General features: G+C 30.1%; 1 protein-coding gene across 1 annotated transcript; it reads right to left on the bottom strand.

The window, feature by feature from the left end:
* Positions 1-9,638: 9,638 nt before the first annotated feature.
* On the bottom strand, positions 9,639-20,988 carry LOC132266361 (uncharacterized). The gene is made up of 4 exons (XM_059767216.1): positions 20,985-20,988; positions 19,839-20,206; positions 18,383-19,493; positions 9,639-9,739 (listed from the first exon to the last, which is right to left on the bottom strand). Exons 1-4 carry the CDS (start codon positions 20,986-20,988, stop codon positions 9,639-9,641), a joined length of 1,584 nt encoding a protein of 527 aa, XP_059623199.1.
* Between the last annotated feature and the right edge of the window lie 367 nt (positions 20,989-21,355).

Raw genomic sequence — 21,355 nt, 5'->3', positions numbered from 1 at the left:
TTTGACTTTACCATGTTGATTTCGGTATAAGAAGCTTTTAATGGCAACCTGCTAATCTAAAATTAATAAATGAAACTTCACTAAATCATACAAATATGCACGTCTTCCTATTATATATAAAATGAATCTCTTTCTCACTCAAGTGTTTGACTTTTTAGAATTTGATATTCAATGTGTTATAGATGTAATGTAAAACTCATGAAATAGAACATGTCGTCATCGAATCCTCCATGTGCACGGGAAATGCACAAGGATTGTGTGTTTTTGCGCTATATTTTCCACTGGATGAGTCTCAGATGTTTGGTCTTTGAAGTTGGAGTATTGTGTGCGAGTTAAAGAAGATGAACAGTGATAGACGGCATAAGACTCTGTTTGGGTCGTGAGAAATTACGTTTAGGTGTGGTGTTTGGGTTTGCGGGTACAAAGAAGGGCATTATTGTCCTTTCATATTTCGAAGGGCACTATGGTCATAAATACTCCAATTTTGTGTCACGTGACAGCCCAGCCATGATATATTCTACCTGCGCATTGTCGGATGGAGCAAACTGTAATAAAAATAATAGTTCAGGGTGTTTTTTGTTATTTTTATAGTTTAAAGGTGTTTCTTCTAATAGGACAACCGTTTAGAGGGTTTAGTGCACTTAACCGGAGAATAAACAACACATGTATACCTCTTCCCCCTCCTTGACATATATATATATATATCATTTATTAAAGGCAAGTCAATAAGTGTTGCCCAAGTATAGACTCTAGAGGAGGGTGAATAGAGTCTTTGGCAAAACAATGGCCAATTTTCAGTTTTGCAAATTCTACTAAACCCTTCTAACAATTATGCATTTATCAAGATATAAAAATGAGCAATTAATAGCATAAATGTAAAAGATATAAGGGAAGAGAGATTGCAAATATTCACACGGCGATTTTAGCGAGGTTCGGAAACTCCTAGTTCTCAGCTCAAGACCCCTCTTGAGACTTCCTAATCCACTAGTGCACCTCCTTACGGGTGGAGAGCAAACCTTTACATGAAGTAACTCCTTGCTTCACTTTGCTAAGAGACAACCTCTCTTAGTCTTCCTTTAGGTCACACCAACCCTTACAAATTGAAGCTAGCTTGTTTCTTCTTCCTTGGGCCACACAAGCCCTTACAAATGAATATCAAATTTGTTGCATACAAATATATCTCTCAAATATTGATATGCAAATCAAAGCTCACAACTAGAGTATATATGATAGATTGAAGCTCAATACTCTATGAATGATATGGGATGAAAGAGTATGATATGAATGAAGAACAAAAACTCTTATAATGCTAGAAGATGTCTCTCAAGTGTAGTAACATAAAATCCCGAAGTCCCCTTACTCTATTTATAGAGTTTCAGCGGCTAATTCAAAAATATGGCTGTTGTGCACACTGCCCGAGAGGAAATAGCCGTTCAGATTCGAATTTGTGCTGGTTCGGTCGACCGAAATGAAACACCATTGTGTTTCGGTTGTCCGAAATAGTTCAAGGTTGGCTGTCACTCTTTATTTCGGTAGACCGAAATGAAACACCATTGTGTTTTGGTCGACCAAAATACCTTCCTCCTTTGATCAAAACTCTCTGTTAGAATCGGTCATCCGATTCATATTGTGTAATACCCCTAGTTTTCAAAAGGATAAAATAGGAATTTAAATTTTAGATTTTGATTTTGATTTCATTTGTATTTAATTATATGACTTAGTTATTTAAATTAATTGTTTTAATTGGTGAAATTATTTTATGTGTATTTGCTTAATTGCTTAATTATAATTTATGTGTTTAATTTAATTGTTGAATTGAAATTATTTTAATTTAAATTATCTGATTAGTTTGTGGTTTTACTGTAATTGTTTTATTTGTGAGTTAATTTAATTATTTGATTAATTTATGGTTTAAATGGATTATTTGTTTTTTTTTGTTTTATATATAGTGTAAATTTAGGGTTTTCTTTTGTGAGTTTTAGCCGTCAAATGTTAGGATTGGAATTAGGGTTAGGGTTTTATAGACGGCTATATATATTTAGGTTCTTTTACGTCTGATAGGGAAAAAAACCCTATTCACGAAATAGTTTCTTTTAGAGGAAAACAGAGAGAGTCTCGGAATATAATCTGTGAGGCTAAAGGAGGAAGACTGGAGGAAGAACAGAGGGGCTGCTTCTGGATGGAACCAAGAAGCAATAGAGGAAGGGAACTGTGAGCAGAGCAGAGGGGAAACAAACTTAGAGAATTCTGAAACTTAAATTTAGAGACGACGCTTAAGGTTTCACACCGAAATCTAAAGACAAGTTTCAGTCTATTCCTCTCCTGTAAACTTGTGTTCTGTGCATCTTATATAGACTCCAGGAACTTAAATAAACTTTTAAAAATAGACTTTATTCATGCTTGGTGTTTTCTGGAATCTGTTCTGCGTTTTAGGTTTAAACTTATTCTTGCATAAACTGTGTGTGTAGTTTAAGTTTTGTTTGTCAATTGGTTCACATAGGGATAGGAGGAGTCTCTAGGGATTTAAGAGCATTAATGGAACCTTAAAAATCTTAAAAAGATCTGGAATAGAACACTGGACTTCGCCGGAAGCATAGACGGCAACCGGACGAAGCAGAGACGAAGCAATGGAGCAGAGACGGCTCTCAGGGGAAGAGAGCCGGCTCCCTAAATGAGGGAGCCGGCTCCCAAGAAGGTAGAGCCGGCTCTCCATGAGGGAGATCTGGCTCTGGAAGATGAAGAGCTGGCTCCCATGGGGGGGAGCCGGCTCCTTTGAACAGAAACCCCTTCGGGGGTATTTCTGGTGATTTTTGATACTTCAGGGGCAAAAGGGTAATTTTGGAGTTTCATGGGGGTTCTTAAATGGTGTACAGAGGATGTTTAAGACTTAAGATATATTGATTCAGGTCATGGGAATGGACAACATAAATTTTAAAATAAGAATGTTCAATACTGTCAAGAAGGAAGGAGAACTAGAATCGTTGGTTGGCTAGCAAATTAAATGAACTGCTATAAAGGTAAGTGTTAGGAATTTATACCAATGATATAAATGACATGTTTCAGTTCCAAGAGGGTTGTTTATGCTATAGTTAGGGTCGTCATGTAATTTTAATTGATAGGTTGCATGCCGACAGGAGTTGTAGGAGTTTTAGTTGCTAGCTTTATTTTAGCGAACTAAATGGACTTGTATGGGAATACTTTTGGGGTTTCATAAGATGTACTTCGGGTAGATTTCTGAGTGTCGTTATATCAGACACATGATCTATAGTGAGGATTAAAGGGACATCATGTAATTTAAGCATTACTTGGCATGCTGTCAAGGATGATGTAGGTTGTGATTACTAGTTTTGTTTTAGCAAACGAACTGGACTAATATGGAGGTATTTTTGGCAGTCTAGTATAATGTGTACAGTAATAACTCTATTTGTCATTATATTGTGCTATGGATGTTAGTTGATGAACTGTTAAAATTTATGTTTGATCAATTGTATGGAATTGGATAATTTAAGTTGTTTATCATTACTTTAACAATTTAAAGGAAGGATTTATGGTTTAATCATATAATGGATGCATGATAGGATCTTAATAATATCTGATTTCTATTATACTGGTTTCTGGATATGTTTGATGTTCTAATGAATGTGCATCATTTGTGGATCATTTGCATTATATGTACCGGTATGGGACGGTGACATATCAGGGATGGATTAGATCAAAAAGCTAAGTCATACCCCTTCATACATATGGAATGGATTAACTAAAATAGTTAACTCCTACATGGATACATGTCCTATCAACTAAAACAGTTGAACGACATAACGGATGTTTGTTTTATCTTTCTGCATTTAAGAAGGAATTTATATATATATTTATGGTACCGTGATACGAGCTTGAGTCTCCTGATCACGGTTAGGGTGCGTATATTGCAAAGGTTGAGTAACTAGATATAGCTAATGTTCCTTGGTAGGTCTAGGTACTTGGCCGCTGAAAAGCGTGTTTTATATGTCACCATCTATCCAGGTTGAACTATGTTATAGGCTAGTGAGCATCCTATAGTGTGTATATATATATATGGACTATTGTAGATATTGCCGAGCTATCTAGGATGTATCTGCGTATCGGGTTTATGTACGGATTGTAGTAGATTGGAACTTGCATGTGGGCCTGACCCACTCCTATTTTTTCAGGTATTTGCCAATACCAGGCTTAGAGATTGATCGTGTTGATGCAGATACAGACACTCACTTTTTCGGTTACATAGGATTTTCTTTCTATTTTGGTTTTGGATTTTAATACTGTAATTTTATTCAAGGATTTGGGATTAGGGGTCCACTAGGTGGATTCCCGAGTTGTACGGTTTTAAATTATATTGATTTAGTATTTCAAGTTTGAGGATTCTTATTTTGGTTTTCTTTCAGCGTATTATTAATTTATTCTTATTTCAGTTTTATTTCCTGCTTGTTTACATATTAATTGTTTAGTATCCCTCGGATCTGTGCTCGGACTTGATCACCCGTGGCTCTAGAATCGAGGGGTATCACATATTGCCTATGCATTTCGGTCTGCTGAAATGAAACTGTTACTTCAGGAGTTGTGTTCTAAGTTAACAGATGAGACAATTTGTGTACAGGACATCTGCACAGACCTTATTTCCATTGAAAATATTTAAGTAAATCAAAATAAGGAAATAAGGAAGTACCCCCCATTTGGATTCAATAAAAAATACTAGAAAATTGAAATCCAACTAAATCAAAATGTAGAAATTCAATTTTAGTACAAATTTAGATTTTCGACAGTTTTGGTAAAAATGAATCCTTATGTAGACCAATGTAGACTTGGTCAAAAATTCTAATAAAATCAGTTTAGGTTAGTTTAAGTATAAAGAGTTATTACCGGGAGAAATTATTTTGAAATAATCATTATTTCAAAACTCAATTTTTCACACTTAGCCAAAAACACAGTTTTTCATGATGCGCATTCTGAGGTCCTAATGTCCGTTACCAACTTATGGTAATGAAGGCTTCTCATGCCTTAATTGTTGACCAATATGAATTACATGATTGATGTGCATAGTCTTAGCATTTCTAGCACAAGTGATGAGTTCTTTCAAAACTTATGCAAGCTTGAACTAACTCACTCTTTAGCAATGACTCCATGTGCAATTATTTATGAATGAAGTGCATAGTCTATTACTAATATATATAGGAACATATGAATGATGATATGATATGCATGATCCTATAGAGATGAGTTTCAAATGGATTCATAAATACTTTGACATTGAATCATAAACACTCACCATCCTATCTACCCCTTTCTTCATGCTTTGTCCATGATCTGTAGGCTTTCAGGTAGACTCGCTTTCTTCCTTTATTTGAGTTGCTTTCTTGCTCATTGTAGTCCAAGCTATCTTTTGATGGACTTTGCATTTGCTTCTTTGCAACTTCATGTCTTCTTTGTATCCATTGCTTTCCTTGATGCGATCTTGAATAATGAAATACTTGGAATGATCTTTATAACTTTACTGAGGTCATTCTATGAATGTTAATAATCTATATAACACTCAATATAAACATTAGTCCTTAAACATCATCAATGGTTTGTTATCATCAAAACCTCTAGATTGTCCTTGGATAGAGTCCTTAAGGTCAACAATAAGTAAAAAGAAAGATTTATCTTTTATTATCAAAATTCATAATCCGTGTGACCCACTGACGAATTTTAGACACTTATCTCTCACTTTACTGCCCAAATATAATTAAATGATCATACAACACTTATAAAAATTAAAAGACCATAATACCCTTATATTAAATGACAATTACCTTTCTATATCTATACTACAAATAAAAGTGAATTCGTTTTCTAATGTTTATATACAATTTATTAGTCATTATAATTCAATAAATATATTAAATCAATTATATAAATTTAGTCAACATATGTAACTTTTCACATACCATGTGACTTTTCAAACAATTGTTTCCTTATAAATTATTATGTTCTTCTACACACATATACATGTACTAAGAAAAGGCACGTGCGATACACATGATGAATGTTTTGTAACTTATAGAATTTTTGTTTTCATTTTTTTTTTAATGGTTAATTTGAAACATGTAACAATAAACCTTATAAAAAAATTGCAATTTTTTTATAACTCTTTTTATATTAATTAATAAATAATTTTTTATATTAATAAATAAATACTGAAATATTTTAAAATTGATAAAATAGATAATTTGTGGTACAGTTTTTTAGAAATTATTTTATTTTTTTGTAAAAATATTCATAATAAATAGATAAATAAATGTTATATGTGATACAGTTTTATAAAAATTATTTTATTTTGTTTAAATATATTCTTGTCTAATTAGATTTTATTTTATTAAAAACTCATAATAAATAGATAATGTGATAGAGTTTTATAAAAAATAAAATAGCTAATTTGTGGTACATTTTATAGAAATTTTTTATTTTCCTTAAATATATTCTTGTTTAACTATATTTTATTTTATAAAAAAAAAAAAAAAAAAAAAAACTCATCATAAATAGATAAATAGGTAATATGTGTTAGAGTTTTATAGAAAATATTTTAAAAACACTTTTTATATGAATTAATAAATATTTTTATATATTAATAATTATTGTCTAATTAGATTACCTTTTATTAAAAAAAATAAAAAAATAAAAACTCATAATAAAAGGTAATTTGTGGTAGAGTTTTTGAAAAATTATTTTATTTTTTATATCAGTTAAAAAATATTTTTTATATTAACAATTCTTTTCTAATTAGATTTTCTTTTATTAAAAAACTCATAATAAATAAATAAATAGGTAATTTGTGTTAGAGTTTAATAAAAACCCTTTTAAAAACTCTTTCTATATCAATTAATAAATATTTTTTATATTAATAATTCTTGTCTAATTAGATTTCTTTTTATTTAAAAACTCATAATAAATAGATTAATAGGTAATTTGTGTTAGAGTTTTATAGAAACACTTTTAAAACCTCTTTTTATATCAATTAATAAATAATTTTTTTATTAATAATACTTGCCTAATTAGATTTTCTTTTATTAAAAAACTCATAATAAATAGAAAAAGAGTTAATTTGTGTTAGAGTTTTATACAAACTCTCTAAATATATATGATAGAGTTTTACTAAGAAACTCATAATAAAAGCTAATTTGTGGTAGAGTTTTAGAAAAATTATTTTTATGTTATATATCAATTAATGAAAATTTTTTATATTAATAATTCTTGTATAATTAGATTTTCTTTTATTAAAAAATTCATAATAATAAATAGATAAATAGGTTAATTTGAATTTTATTAGGTTGATTTTAGAGTTTTATTTTTATTTATAAAACTCTTTTCATATCAATTAATAAATATTTTTTATATAAATAAATAAATAATGAAACTCTTTGCACATTTAATAATAGTGTAGATAAAAACTATTTTTATATAAATAAATAAATACTGAAACACTATTTTTACATAAATAAATAAATACTGAAACTCTTTGGCAGAACTTATGTATTTTACTCTGAAATTATAGACTTCTGAGTTTCTCAAGAATTTTGGATTTCTAGAATTCTTAGGTAGATTTTAGAGTTTTATAGAGTTTTTTATTTTATTTTATAAAAACTCCTTTCATATCAATTAATAAAAAATAACTATTCTTTTATATTCATTAATAATTATTTTATTAGATAGATTTTAGAGTTTTATAGAGTTTTTTTTTATTAAAAAAAAAATACTAAAACTATTTTGCAGAGCTTATGTATTTTACTATGCAATTCTGAATTTCTAGAATTGTCAATTTCTGTACCCCTTCCTCAATTCTCCATGCCTCTATTTATAAGCTTCTTCGATTAATAGGATGATGACATGTGTCCTCCCCTAATAATGACATAATCATAACCGAGCGAGATGGTTATATTATGATAATTATCCATAAAAATAACTATTATTTTTATATGAATTAATAAATATTTTATCGTGGTTGATTTTTTTAGGTAATTTTTAGAGTTTTATAGAAACTATTTTTATAGAAACCTTTTTATATCAATTAATAAATATTTTATCGCGACTGATTTTATTAGGTGATTTTTAGAGTTTTATAGAAACTATTTTTATATCAATTAATAAATAATTTTTTATCTAAATAAATAAATACTGAAATACTACAATAGTGAAACTCACAAGTCACAACAAAAGCTAATTTCTTATCTGGGATAGAGTTTTAAAGAAATTAAAATAGTTTATTTGTGTTAGAGTTTTACAGAAACTCTTTAAATATATCTTTATCGAATGTGATAGAATTTTATTGAAAATAAAATAGATAATTTGTGGTAGATTTTTATATAAATTATTTATTTTCTTTAAATATATATATCATTATATACTTAGATTTTCTTTTATTAAAAAATTCACAATATAAGGTAATTTGTGGTAAAGTTTTAAAAAAATTATTTTATTTTTTATATCAATTATTAAATATTATTATATTAGTAATTCTTGTCCAGTAATATTTTCTTTTATTAAAAAACGGGTTAAATGCAAAAATACTCCCTTGAACTATTGACAAATTTGCAACTAACCCTCCTGAACTACAAAAATTGCAAAAAAAACCCCTAGACTATACAATTTTGTTGCCGATCACTCCATCCGACTGCCGGCCATAAAAAAATGGGCGCGTGAGAATTACGCGATAGACAAACCAAATTTTTTGGACAATAATGCCCTTCCAAATATGAAAATACCAAATTGTCCTTTCTTGTAGATGATTTGGGTATGAAATTGTTCATCTTTTTCCTCCAAATTTTTCATGATTCCTTCTCGAATCACCGAAATCAACAACTTTCTCCAATCTGATTTTCTTAATATGTTCAATCACCATCAGAAACAAACAAATATATATATATAAATATATATATATATAAAATATAAACACACACACACATATATAAACAGAAGGATATGGATCCAATCTGATTTTCATGATGGTGATTGCGGAAGTGAGGAAAGTCGTGTGTAGAGGTGATGGTGGTGTTGTGGCGGCGGCGGCGGCTGTGGTCGGAGGAGGAGACGGATCTAGTGGAGGTGGCTGTGGTGTTGTGGCGGCGGCAGCTGTGGTCGGAAGAGGAGATGGAACTAGTGGAGGAGGTGGTGGTGTTGTGGTCAAAGAAGAAGACACGCCGGTCCTTTCCACCATCGCCATTTAGCCCACCTTGCTCGTTGGTCCTCTCCACCATTCGAGCTCGTCCCCACTGCCACCGAGTCATCCACGACTAAGCCACCGCCGAACCAACCGCCGAGCTCACTGCTGCATTTCTTCCCCACCGCCGCTGCCGCCACTTCATCGCAGTCCTTTCCATCTCTGCTATTGTGCAGTTACTATCTAGCTCTCGAGTAAGATCTATGCCTTACGATCGATTGGTTCACCAAGTGGCTTGAACCGAAATCCGTATACCAAAGCAAGCATAGAAAATTGAACTTCGATTTCGTACACAAATTCATTCGAACGTGAGGCAACCGATGAGCAAGGGGAAGCCAAAGGACGAATAGCGGGCTGGGTAGAGTTGATCACCCTCTTGGAACATAAACTAAAAGAGGAGCTTGCATTTCTCTCACTGATTCTCATTCGTTCCCTCGTTACCGGCCGATCCAGATGAACCGCATAAGAAATCCAGATGTTTAGACAGTGGTGACGCCATCGACGACTTGATCACTGTAGATTTCAAAAACTAAACAAATTGCTCAAGATTCAATTTTCAATCATTTAATCCAAAACTTGATTGAGACGAATTGCTCAGGCATATTTTCAAAATCCCTTGAATTGACAGAGTCATCAAAGTGAAATACACAAATCGATTGGTGAGTGGTCGAACAAAGGCTGTGAAATTGCAAATGGAAGCAAAATCATTCGTCCAGAAATTGGTGAATTTATCGCCAAGTGAACGAAACCACTGGAATCTGACACCTTCATCAGCCCTAATTCAAAGTAATCCTTTATAGATAGTAACCTTTCTTTACTCCTCTATGCAAAAGTGTCTCATCCAATGTTCGTTGCCATTTGAATGAGTGTTGTGTTTCATAAGAAACTAAACTGAACTTTATTCCTTTGGTAAAGCATATGTGATTCTCTCGCCACAACCGCCGAATCTGTATAGCCGGTTCACTGCCGCCGTTTATCCAAAGCGTCCTTAGGTTGAGTTGTGTTAAATGTTTTGGCAAAAAAAAAAGGAAAGTAAGAAGTGTATAAAATGACGTAGTGTATAGGAAGGGTAAACTGGTCTTTCAAATTTTTTGGCATCACAAGATGACTTTATGGGGTAAATTGCAACAAAATCATAGTTTAGGGGGAGTTTTTTGTAGTTCAGGGGGGTTTGTTGCAAAACTTTAATAGCTCAGGGGTTTTTTTTTGCTTTTAACCATTAAAAAACACATAAATAATGGATAAATAAGTAATTTGTGTTAGAGTTTTATATAAACTATTTTAAAAAATTATTTTATTTTATTTAAATATACTCTTGTCTAATTAAATTTCCTTTTATTAAAAAACTCATAGTAAATAGATAAATACAGTTTATATGTGATAGAGTTTTAAAGAAAATAAAATAAATAATTTGTGGTAGAGTTTTATATAAATTATTATTTTTTAAAAAAAAAAATATTCATAATAAATAGATAAATACATGTTGTATGTGATAGAGTTTTATAGAAAATAAAATAGCTAATTTGCTGCAGAGTTTTATAGAAATTATTTTATTTTGTTTAAATATATTCTTGTCTAATTATATTTTATTTTATTAAAAAACTCTTAATAAATAAATATTGTAATAGATTTTTATAGAAAATAAAACAGCTAATTTGTGGTATATTTTATAAAAAAAAATTATCTTTAAATATGTTCTTGTTTAATTAAATTTTCCTTTATTAAAAAAACTCATAATAAAAATATAAATAGGTAATATGTGTTAGAGTTTTATAGAAAATATTTTTAAAACTATTTTTATATGAATTAATAAATATTTTTATATATTTATAATTCTTGTCTAATTAGATTACCTTTTATTAAAAAAAAAAAAAACTCATAATAAAAGTTAATTTGCGGTAGAGTTTTAGAAAAATTATTTTATTTTTTACATCAATTAAAAAATATTTTTTATATTAATAGTTCTTGTCTAATTAGATTTTCTTGTATTAAAAAACTCATAATAACTAAATAAATAAATAGGTGTAATACCCCGTAATTTTAAAGAGTTTATTTAAATTAATTTTGTGTTAGGTTAATTCTTTAATTTGTAGATTTATTCACCTTTTAATTATATATGTTAAATTATTTAATTAATTTTATTTATTTGTGCATGTAATATTGATTTTATGTTCTATATATTATAATGATTAGTTTAGAAATTTTATTGGTTATGTTTTAGATTAATTAATATTAGTTAATTAAAGTATTCAATTTGTATTGTATAATAATAATAATAATAATAAAACAATGTCATGATGTAAAGTTAATATTAGGATAGAATTTCATTTACTATGGTAGAATGGTAGATCAAATAACTTGACTAAGATTGCATTGCCTTAAAGCCATATAGGTGGGAATGTTGAAAGTTAATGTTTAGGTTAGATATTTGTATTATATATATTATATAAATTAGTATATATTAGTTAGTTAGTTACAATTTGAAAGAAAACTCACATAAGTAGAAGAGCAAAATAACAGTGAGCAATTGTTGAAGAGTGAAAGGAAGAGAGAGAAAGAAAGGAGCTTGGACCGGTGTAGGGAATTTACCGGATTACGCGCAGACCGGCGGATTTATTTTAAATCCATAAGGTAAGTTATTATCTACTTTTCCCCTTTGAATCCATAAATTATTCATTTAATTTATTTCGGCTTTTTAGAGACTAGAAACCATGCTAGGAATTTCAATAAATTAATTTTTAGTTTATTAAAGTAATGAGATTTTAATTATTAAAGGTGTTAGATAATTATTTATTAGCTTATGTAATTAAAATATAGCTAAAAATAATTATTTAAGGCTTTAGGGATTTTTTTAGAATTTTCTAAGACTTTTCGGGAATTTTCTGTAAATTCCGGCGAGACTCCGGCGAGGTTTCCGGCCACCGGCAGTGAGGAAGGTGACCGGAGTGATCCGGCGTGATACAGCGCACAAGGGTTACTATGCACGTGCATCAACAGCCATTAGATTTAATAGCAATCAGTAGATCAATTGCATGTAACGCAGAACATTGTATATCGATGTACACGCATCAGTAGCCGCAGGATTAATTTAGGATCAGTAGATTAATCCAGTATAGCACGCCCACGGAGAAGCGGTACAACCGACCAACCAGCACACGCCACGTCAGCAGGAACCATTAGTGCGCGCGTGGCAGCGCGTGCGTGCGCGTGACTGATTCTAGACGGGCATGGGGGCGCGTGTAAGCGCGTGCGCATGTGAGAAAAGTGGAGGCGCGTGTGGGAAGCTCTGGGAGGTGCGTGGGGGCGCGTGAGGGACCCCTACAGCTACTGGAAAAGTCCAGAATACCCCTAGGGACTGTTTTGTAATTTCCAGAACCTTAAACTTGCATTTTTGGGCCTATGGTTGGTACTTACGGGTTTAACAGGACATTAAATTATTATTTTATTACCTGTTAGTTATTATTATGTCCGATTAATATTTTTTAAATATTAATTGTATCGTTTTCAATACAGATCACCATTAAACGGATGTAATTAATTTAATGACATTGTTAATTATTAATTGTGTTATTATTTTATTAAACGGTATTAATCATTAATGTTAAAATTAAATGATTACATGGTTTTAATTCAAATAAATTGTCTGTTATACATTACAGGATTATTTATGTTGTTAATGATATACAAATCATTATTATTATGCTGTGTGCATTTCAGGAGAATAATGGATTGCTCAATAAATTATGTCACATTTATATTATATGGATGTGTTGTCATATAGAACCATGTGAGCCGACTAATAAGTTGAGACTCATTTATACCTTATGCATTCGTTGCCATAGACAGATGTGTGGTTGTCGGGGTATGTGGTTTAATATTATTGGCATGTGTTGCCTAAGTGATATGCTCAGTATATTCATTAATACCTTGAGATGTGTTACCACTGTGTAGGACTTATAGTCTGTGTTGTCAGTACCGTGCACCATGTATTAATAGTTGATTTCCCAGGTAGGGAAAGGAGACACTTAACCACCTCGTGTGAGTCTAAGTGATCACCGTCTATTCTGGTTGAGGTCTTATTATACATTGTGTAGTTTCCTTAGGGTGTATACAGATATAGTATACTTCCGAATAATAATGATTAATTTATTTGATTCTCTGATTTGGGTCACAGTAGAGAGGACTTGCTCGTGGGGTTGACCCACCATTGTTGTTATTTCAGGTTACGGTCAGTACCCGTTCCAAAGTTGAGGTTAGCAGTGTGGGACCACCATCCGAACTCATCTACTCTTACGATCCAGTTCAGGGTAGAAGTTTTATGTATTACTTCAGTTTCAGTTTTTATTTACTTTTGACGTTGAACTCTCAGGTCTATATTTAGGGATCCTTAACATAGGATTTCCAAGTTGTAATGGTGTACTATATTAAATAAAGGATGGATGGATGTTGTATTATTTAGTATTCCTTTTCTGTCTAAATTCTTTTATTATTATCATTTTGTATTCCATGCTTGTATATTGCCAATTGTTTTGATATCCCTCGTTTTTCGTGTATAAGCCTGATCAACTTATGCGTGAAAAATGTTGGGGATGTCACAATAGGTAATATGTGTTACAGTTTAATTGAAACTCTTTTAAAAATTATTTTTATATCAATTAATAAATATTTTTTATATTAACAATTCTTGTCTAATTAAATTTTATTTTACTAAAAAACTGATAATAAATAGATAAATAGGTAATTTGTGTTAAAATTTATAGAAACTTTTTTAAAACTTCTTTTTATATCAATTAATAAATAATTTTTTATATTAATAATACTTGTCTAATTAGATTTCCTTTTATTAAAAAACTCAAAATAAATAGATAAAGAGGTAATTTGTGTTAGCGTTTTATAAAACACTTTAAATATATCTTTGTCTAGTGTAATAGTGTTTTATTGAAAATAAAATTGATAATTTGTGATAGAGTTTTATAGAAATTATTTTATTTTTCTTTAAATATATCCTTGTCTAATTAGATTTCATTTTATTAAGAACCTCATAATAAAATATTTTTTATATTAATAATTATTGTCTAATTAGATTTTATTTTATTAAAGATTTCATAATAATAAATAGATAAATAGGTTTATATGAATTTTATTAGGTAGATTTTAGAGTTTTATTGAGCATTTTTTTTTTTTTTTTTAATAAAAACTCCATAAAAAATAACTATTCTTTTTATATCAATTAATAAATATTTTATTACGTAGATTTTAGAGTTTTATAGACTGTTTTTTTTTTTGATTTTTTTTTTATTTATAAAAACTTTTTTCATATCAGTTAATAAAAAATTACTATTCTTTTTATTTCAAATAATAATTATTTTATTAAGTAGATTTTAGAGTTTTATATAATTTTTTTTATTTAAAAAAACACTTTTCATATCAATTAATAAATAATTTTTTATATAAATATATAAATACTGATAGACCTAAAAATATAAATAAAACTTTGAAAGAATTTCTGTATTTTACTTTGTAATTCTGGATTTTTAAAATTCTCAATTTTTGTGCCCCTTCCTCTTTCCTCTATGCCTCTTTTTATAGGTTTCTTGAATTAATAAGATGCTGACATGTGTCCTCTCTTGATAATGACATAATTATAACTGGGCCGGGCCAGTTATATTGTGATAATTATTCATAAATTTTTTTTACTAATTAGATTTCCTTTTTAAAAAAAACTCATAATAAATAGATAAATAGGTAATTTGTATTAGAGTTTTACACAAACTTTTTTATAACCTCTTTTTATATCAATTAATAAATACTTTTTTATATTAATAATTTTTGTCTAATTAGATTTTATTTTATTAAAAAAACTCACAATAAATAAATAAATAGGTAATTTGTGTTAGTGTTTTATAGAAACTCTTTAAATATATCTTTGTCTAATGTGATAGTATTTTATTGAAAATAAAATAGGTAATTTGTGATAAATTTTTATAGAAATTATTTTATTTTCTTTAAATATATTCTTGTCTAATTAGATTTTATTTTATTAAAAAATTCAAAATAATAAATAGATAAATAGGTTTATTAGAATTTTATTAGGTAGATTTTAGAGTTTTATAGAGTATTTTTTATATATATATGAAAACTCCATAAAAAATAACTAATTTTTTTATATCAGTTAATAAATATTTTATTAGGTAGATTTTAGAGTTTTATGGAGTTTTTTTTTTTATTTTTAATTTTTATAAAAACTCTTTTCATATCAATTAATAAAAAATTACTATTCTTTTTATATAAATTAATAATTATTTTTTAAGGTAGATTTTAGATTTTTATATAGTTTTTTTCTTTCTATATATAAAAACTCTTTTAATATCAATTAATAAATAAATTTTTATATAAATAAATAAATACTGATAGACCTAAAAATATAAATAAAAACCCTTTCTATATCAATTAATAAATATTTTTTTATATAAATAAATAAATACTGAAATGCTAAAACTCTTTCGAGCTTTTGTATTTTACTCTAAAATTCTGGATTTTTAGATTTCTCAATTTCTTGATAATTTATGTAGATTTTAGATTTTTATAGAGTTTTTTAAAAAAAAAAAAAAAAAATTCTTTTCATATCAATTAATAAATATTTATTTTAAATAAATAAATAAATACTGATAGACCTAAAAATATAAATAAAAACTCTTTTTATATCAATTACTTAGTATATTTTTTTATATAAATAAATAAATATTGAAATACTAAAACTCTTTCAAGCTTCTATATTTTCCTCTGGAATTCTGGATTTCTAGAATTCTCAATTTCTTCTGTACCCCTTCCTCCATGTCTCTATTTACAAGCGTCTTGAATTAATAGGATGATAACATTTGTCCTCTCCTGATAATAACATAATTATAACTGGGCCGGAGTGGTTATATTGTGATAATTATCCATAAATTTTTCTTACAGTTTTTTAGTAACTATTTTTATATAAATTAATAAATATATTTTTATATAAATAAATAAATACTGAAATATTGAAATTTTTTGTACATTTAATAATAGTATAGATATAGATATATACACACATAGAATATATCATAATGAAAGAAGTTTTGTAAAAGTCAACGGTATTTTAAAATAACTAAAAAAACCTATATTTATATACATTTATTTAGTTATTCTATATTTATATACACATTACCTGACTTTTTCACGCAATTGTTTTCCTTCAAATTATTACATATACATATCATATAACCTAAAACTGTTTTCCTTCAAATTATTTACATATACATATCATATAACCTAAAACTTTTCTCAAATTCATCAGTATTTTAATTAACTAAAAAGCCGATTCCACATACCTCACCTTTAACACATTTGTTTCATGAAAGTTTAACTTCTTTTACTGGTACATATGTAATAATGACAAAGTTATTCTAAAAGTTCCCTTTTAATTAATGCCAAACACCTTCTGTATTTTAAATTAATAAATAAATCTCACTTAAAAGACACTAGCATTTTTCAGTTTAAGAACAAAATAAATAATTAAAATATATTTTAACATTACTTTTTGGAATAATTGCCTCAAGAAGTTGTTATTTTAAATAGAGTTGTTTCCAAATTAAAATACCTATTGTATATATATACATATACTTTAAATCATAATTTTTAGTTATTTACAATTAGGTTTTTATTTTTCTGCAACTTTTCTATGTCATTATGTTTCTTTCCTAGAACCAAATCTATTATTATTTTTATTTCCTTATATTTGAATTTCTGGGCAATATGACAATGTATGCATGGAAGACATTGGAGTACTATTATTTCATATTATTGCTTTCCTTTTTATTATACAGGTTAGAAGTTTCTCAACTTTTTAGTCTTTTCTCTTTAATTTTAATATTTGATTTTATATTGTATTTTAACTTTTATTATGGTTAGATGGAACAGTGCGACCCCTTTTTTTTTTTTTTTTGAATTATATATATATATATATATATATATATATTGAATTTTATTTTTGTTGAATAAAATCATTGAAAGTCATATCTTAAAAAAAACCTAATATAATGAAACCAAAACACGTGTGACTGGTAATTTATTCATGTTGGTTGAAAGTGAGATTCAATTAGTCTCACAGAACAATTCAATCTATGAAACTTTCTCTGAAAAGGAAAAAGAATAAAATGTTATTCAACCCGTGTCTATTATAGGTCCTACGTGAATCGTTTTATATCGTGTTATATCAGATTATTCATTATTATTTTAAAATTGGGTTTATTTAATTAAATGTACTAAAAAAAATCATATTTAAAGATATAAAAAAGAAAATAATACAGTTACCTAACTGTTTAAATATATCACATATGTGCAAAAAAATAAAAATACAAACTAAAATTTAAAAGAACAACAAGCCCTCAAATAATTTTGATAGTAATAACTAATAATTTTTTTAATTAAAATTATAATATCAAATAATAATAAATTTAGATGATAAAAAAAAATATCAAATTACCTGCCGCACGATTGACTGAGTCTCTGTGTATTGATAAATGGTTGCTCCGCTTGTTTTATTTGAATTGTGAAAAATGTTGAAGATGAAGATTTAATAAAAATAATCCATTTGTTTATGATAAAGTCAAAAAGTGTGGTAAAATATCTTGATGAATTTTTTTTCTTTAAGAAAGTGGTAAATAATATAATATTTTGAGAAAATATAAATTGATAGATACAATTGAATGAACTTTTAGTTTTATATATATATATATATATATATATATATATATATATATAATATTACGCGTCTACTGTCAAATTTTAGAGGGGAGCAACAATACAAATACAAATACAAAAAAAAATTCATAAAAATTTTAAAAAATTAAAAATTCAGTGGAACAGTTGCCCCCATTTTTCCCGGCTACGGCATTGAATGATTTCATATATATATATATCCAAGTTCAAAATTTCTGAATCAATGACTACTACCTACTTACCTATCTAACCCTCTCTTTTTTTTCTCTTTGCACGAAGTTTTGCTGGAATTCCAAATAAATTTTTTTTTTTGGCCTGGCAAAAGAAACAACAACAAGACAAACAAAACAAGAAACCTCAACAACCCAAAACAAACCAACAAGAAAACAAAAACTACGAAGAAAGAACCATGGCATCCAAAGTCAGAAGCAGAAATGTGTGGCGGGAGTGAAAACAGCTCCTGATCAACAAGGAAAAGATCTCGAGACAGCATAGCAAGATCATGAGCTACTTGATTGCCCAAACAACGAACATGCTCCAAAGAAGCAACAGCGAAAGACTGAAGGTCCATGCGAATATCAAAACAAATCGATGCAATTTCAAATGGGCAACTCGAAGCATCTTGAACAGCGTCAACCACACCCTTAGCGTCAGACTCAAAACATAAGCGTTGATACCCAAAAGAAGAAGCCCAAAAGATTGCACGGAGACAAGCATATGCTTCAGTCATCAATGCCGAAGAAGCAAGGAAAGGCCGAAAAACAACAGCATGAAGAATATGACCCCGACAATCCCGAAACACAGCACCTCCACTACCACGGGAAGACTGCGAAGAGAAGCTAGCATCGAAGTTACACTTAACCATCCCTTCAGCAGGTGGAACCCAACACCTCGCAGAGGATGGGCTATCAGAGGAAGCCAAGGAAGAACATAGTGACCGAGCATCCTGAAACTCCCAAAAGTTAGCAACTGCTTTAGCCGCCACCTGCACCAGACTCCATAACAGGCCATGGAACACCCGATGATTGCGCGCTTTCCAAATAAACCACGCACAAAAGGACATTAACCCTAGAGCCAAGGATTGATCCGGAGACGTAGAAGCCCACCATATAAAAAAACTCCAGCCATCCAAAAAGGAGTGGAATGACACAGAAGAGAAATCAAGGTGAAATGGTGATAGCCTCCATACCTGAACAGAATGAGAGCACCGGAAAAAAAGATGGACCAGCGATTCCTCTTCCATCCCACACCGTGAACATAAAAGAGAATCCACACACCCCCTCCACAATAACGACAAACCAGTAGGCAATGCATTATGACAGCACCGCCAAAGAAAATGCTGGATCTTAGAGAGAGTAGCACACCTCCAAACCACACGCCAATGAAAACCGTCCGAAGAAGCTGCCCTAGGATCAGAAAAGGATCGTGCAAGAGCATAAGCAGAGCGAACAGAAAAAGACCCATTCCGCTCAGGTGCCCAAATCAAAGTATCCGGTTTATCCCAACGACTAATATGTAACTGTAAAATTTTCTAAACAACCGATGAAGGAAATAAATAACGCAATACATCCACCTTCCAGGTAAAAGTATGAGGACAAAACAAACTTGCAACAAAACGAAATGGCACCACCCCCAAGAGACGAGGTAGCAAATCCGAAAAATCAGGTACCCTATAGTCCTGCCAAATACGAATGGATTTCCCATTGCCTACCAACCACCGTAAGTCTCGTCGTAAAAGAGACTGAGTGGACCAAATACTCCTCCAACCCTAAGATGGATTATACCCCAGCTGAGCATGCAAAAAGGAAGAAATTGGAAAATACTTGGCCTTAAGAAGCTCAAAGGCCAAACCATGCTAACAGACCTGAAGATTCCAAGCATGCTTAGTTAGCAATGCTAAATTAAATGCCTCAAAATCCTGGAAACCAAGCCCACCAAATTTCTTATGCCGGCATAACAAATCCCAATGAACCCAGTGATTGGAACGATCCTTACCGGAATTGCACCACCAGAAGGAACGAATCTTTTTCATTAACTCTAAACATAACATACGACGAAGACGGAAAGAAGACATAACATACGTAGGCAAAGCACTGAGCACCGCTTTAACCAACACTTCTTTCTCACCACTAGATAAAGTATTCGCTTTCCACGAAGACAACCGGTCTTGCACCCGATCCAGTAAAAAATGAAAAACATCTCGCTTAGACTGACCCACAATAGCCGGAACACCTAAATAACGAGCATGTAAGCCTTTCAATTGCAAACCCAATAACTCGCTTAAAATCCAGCGCCGATCAGAGGGAGTGTTTTTAGAAAAGAAAATTGATGATTTACAAAATTAATTTGTTGGACCGATGCCTGTTCATAATCAACCAAAATGCGTTTTAAGAAGCGGACTTCAGATTCAACAGCAGCACAAAAAATAATAAAACATCCGCAAAGAACAGGTGAGAAACCGAAGGAGCCATCTACATCCTCGCTTTCTTTCGCGTGCTATCGATCACTCTGTGTCTGTTTCTCTCTCTCTCTCTCTCTCTTGGGTTATAGATATTAATGAGAACAAATATCTTGCTGGCACAGTAGTAGAGACCTGGCATTGAGTATGACACGAAAGAGATGGGAAAGTCAGATTTCTGAAGCTACTCTTATTGGTTATATGATTCGTATCTCCTTGCGTCAACATTTACAATAGGTGAGTGATGCAGGGATAGTCATAATGGGATTGCTTAGTTTTGTGGGCGTCACCATCAATCTTTGACTAGACCACTAGTTAGTGTGAGTTCATTTTGAGAGATTTGGGATTCAAACCAAATCCAAAATGGATGCGAGAAGGCACCCAAAAAAATAAAAAAATAAATGTGAAAGTGGTGAAGTATTAGGTGCATCATTACGTCTTTCCCATCACCTGCAAGTCTCTTTCTCTCTCTCCCTTTATTGTTTGCAATCTTTGCTTATTCTTTCAAGTCTTTCAATTTGAACTAAACCTAAATACTATAACTGCACTCACCCATTTCTCCTATTTACATTTTCCAACTAAGGGCAGCCACCCATTTCTCCTATTTACATTTTCCAACTAAGGGCAGTCGGTATTTCAATAGTTATACTGGCTCGCAATGCATATATTGATTGCTAGCCATGTCAGTAATTGTGCTGACGTGGCTAGTTACAGTAATTTGTTAGGAAAAGTTGATGGTACGACGATAAATATTTATTATTTTATTAATTTTTGTTGGTCAAAATCTATTGCCTTTTTATTAACAAAAAGGAAACAAACAAACAGGGAAGCTTTGGGCCCACTTTAGGCTAGCAATCAGGCTGTTATCTGTGGCGATGCATTTTGCTAGCAAAATATGCTGGCCCACCATTAGCCAGCACCAC

This window comes from Cornus florida, unplaced genomic scaffold (genome assembly GCF_030987335.1).
Source record: "Cornus florida cultivar Cherokee Brave unplaced genomic scaffold, ASM3098733v1 CherokeeBrave_3.0.0_Hap2_Chr07, whole genome shotgun sequence".
Taxonomy (NCBI): Eukaryota; Viridiplantae; Streptophyta; class Magnoliopsida; order Cornales; family Cornaceae; genus Cornus; species Cornus florida.
The sequence above is the reverse complement of the archived record's forward strand: the minus strand, read 5'-3'. Positions and strand labels throughout refer to the sequence as shown.

Excerpts from the sequence above, each read along its gene's own strand:
- LOC132266361 (XM_059767216.1), bottom strand. Across the intron at positions 19,494-19,838 it reads AGCATGCTTGGAATCTTCAG|TTACATATTAGTCGTTGGGA; the intron begins GTCTGTTAGCAT and ends AAAATTTTACAG. Across the intron at positions 9,740-18,382 it reads TTCTGACTTTGGATGCCATG|TGATCAAGTCGTCGATGGCG; the intron begins GTTCTTTCTTCG and ends TGAAATCTACAG.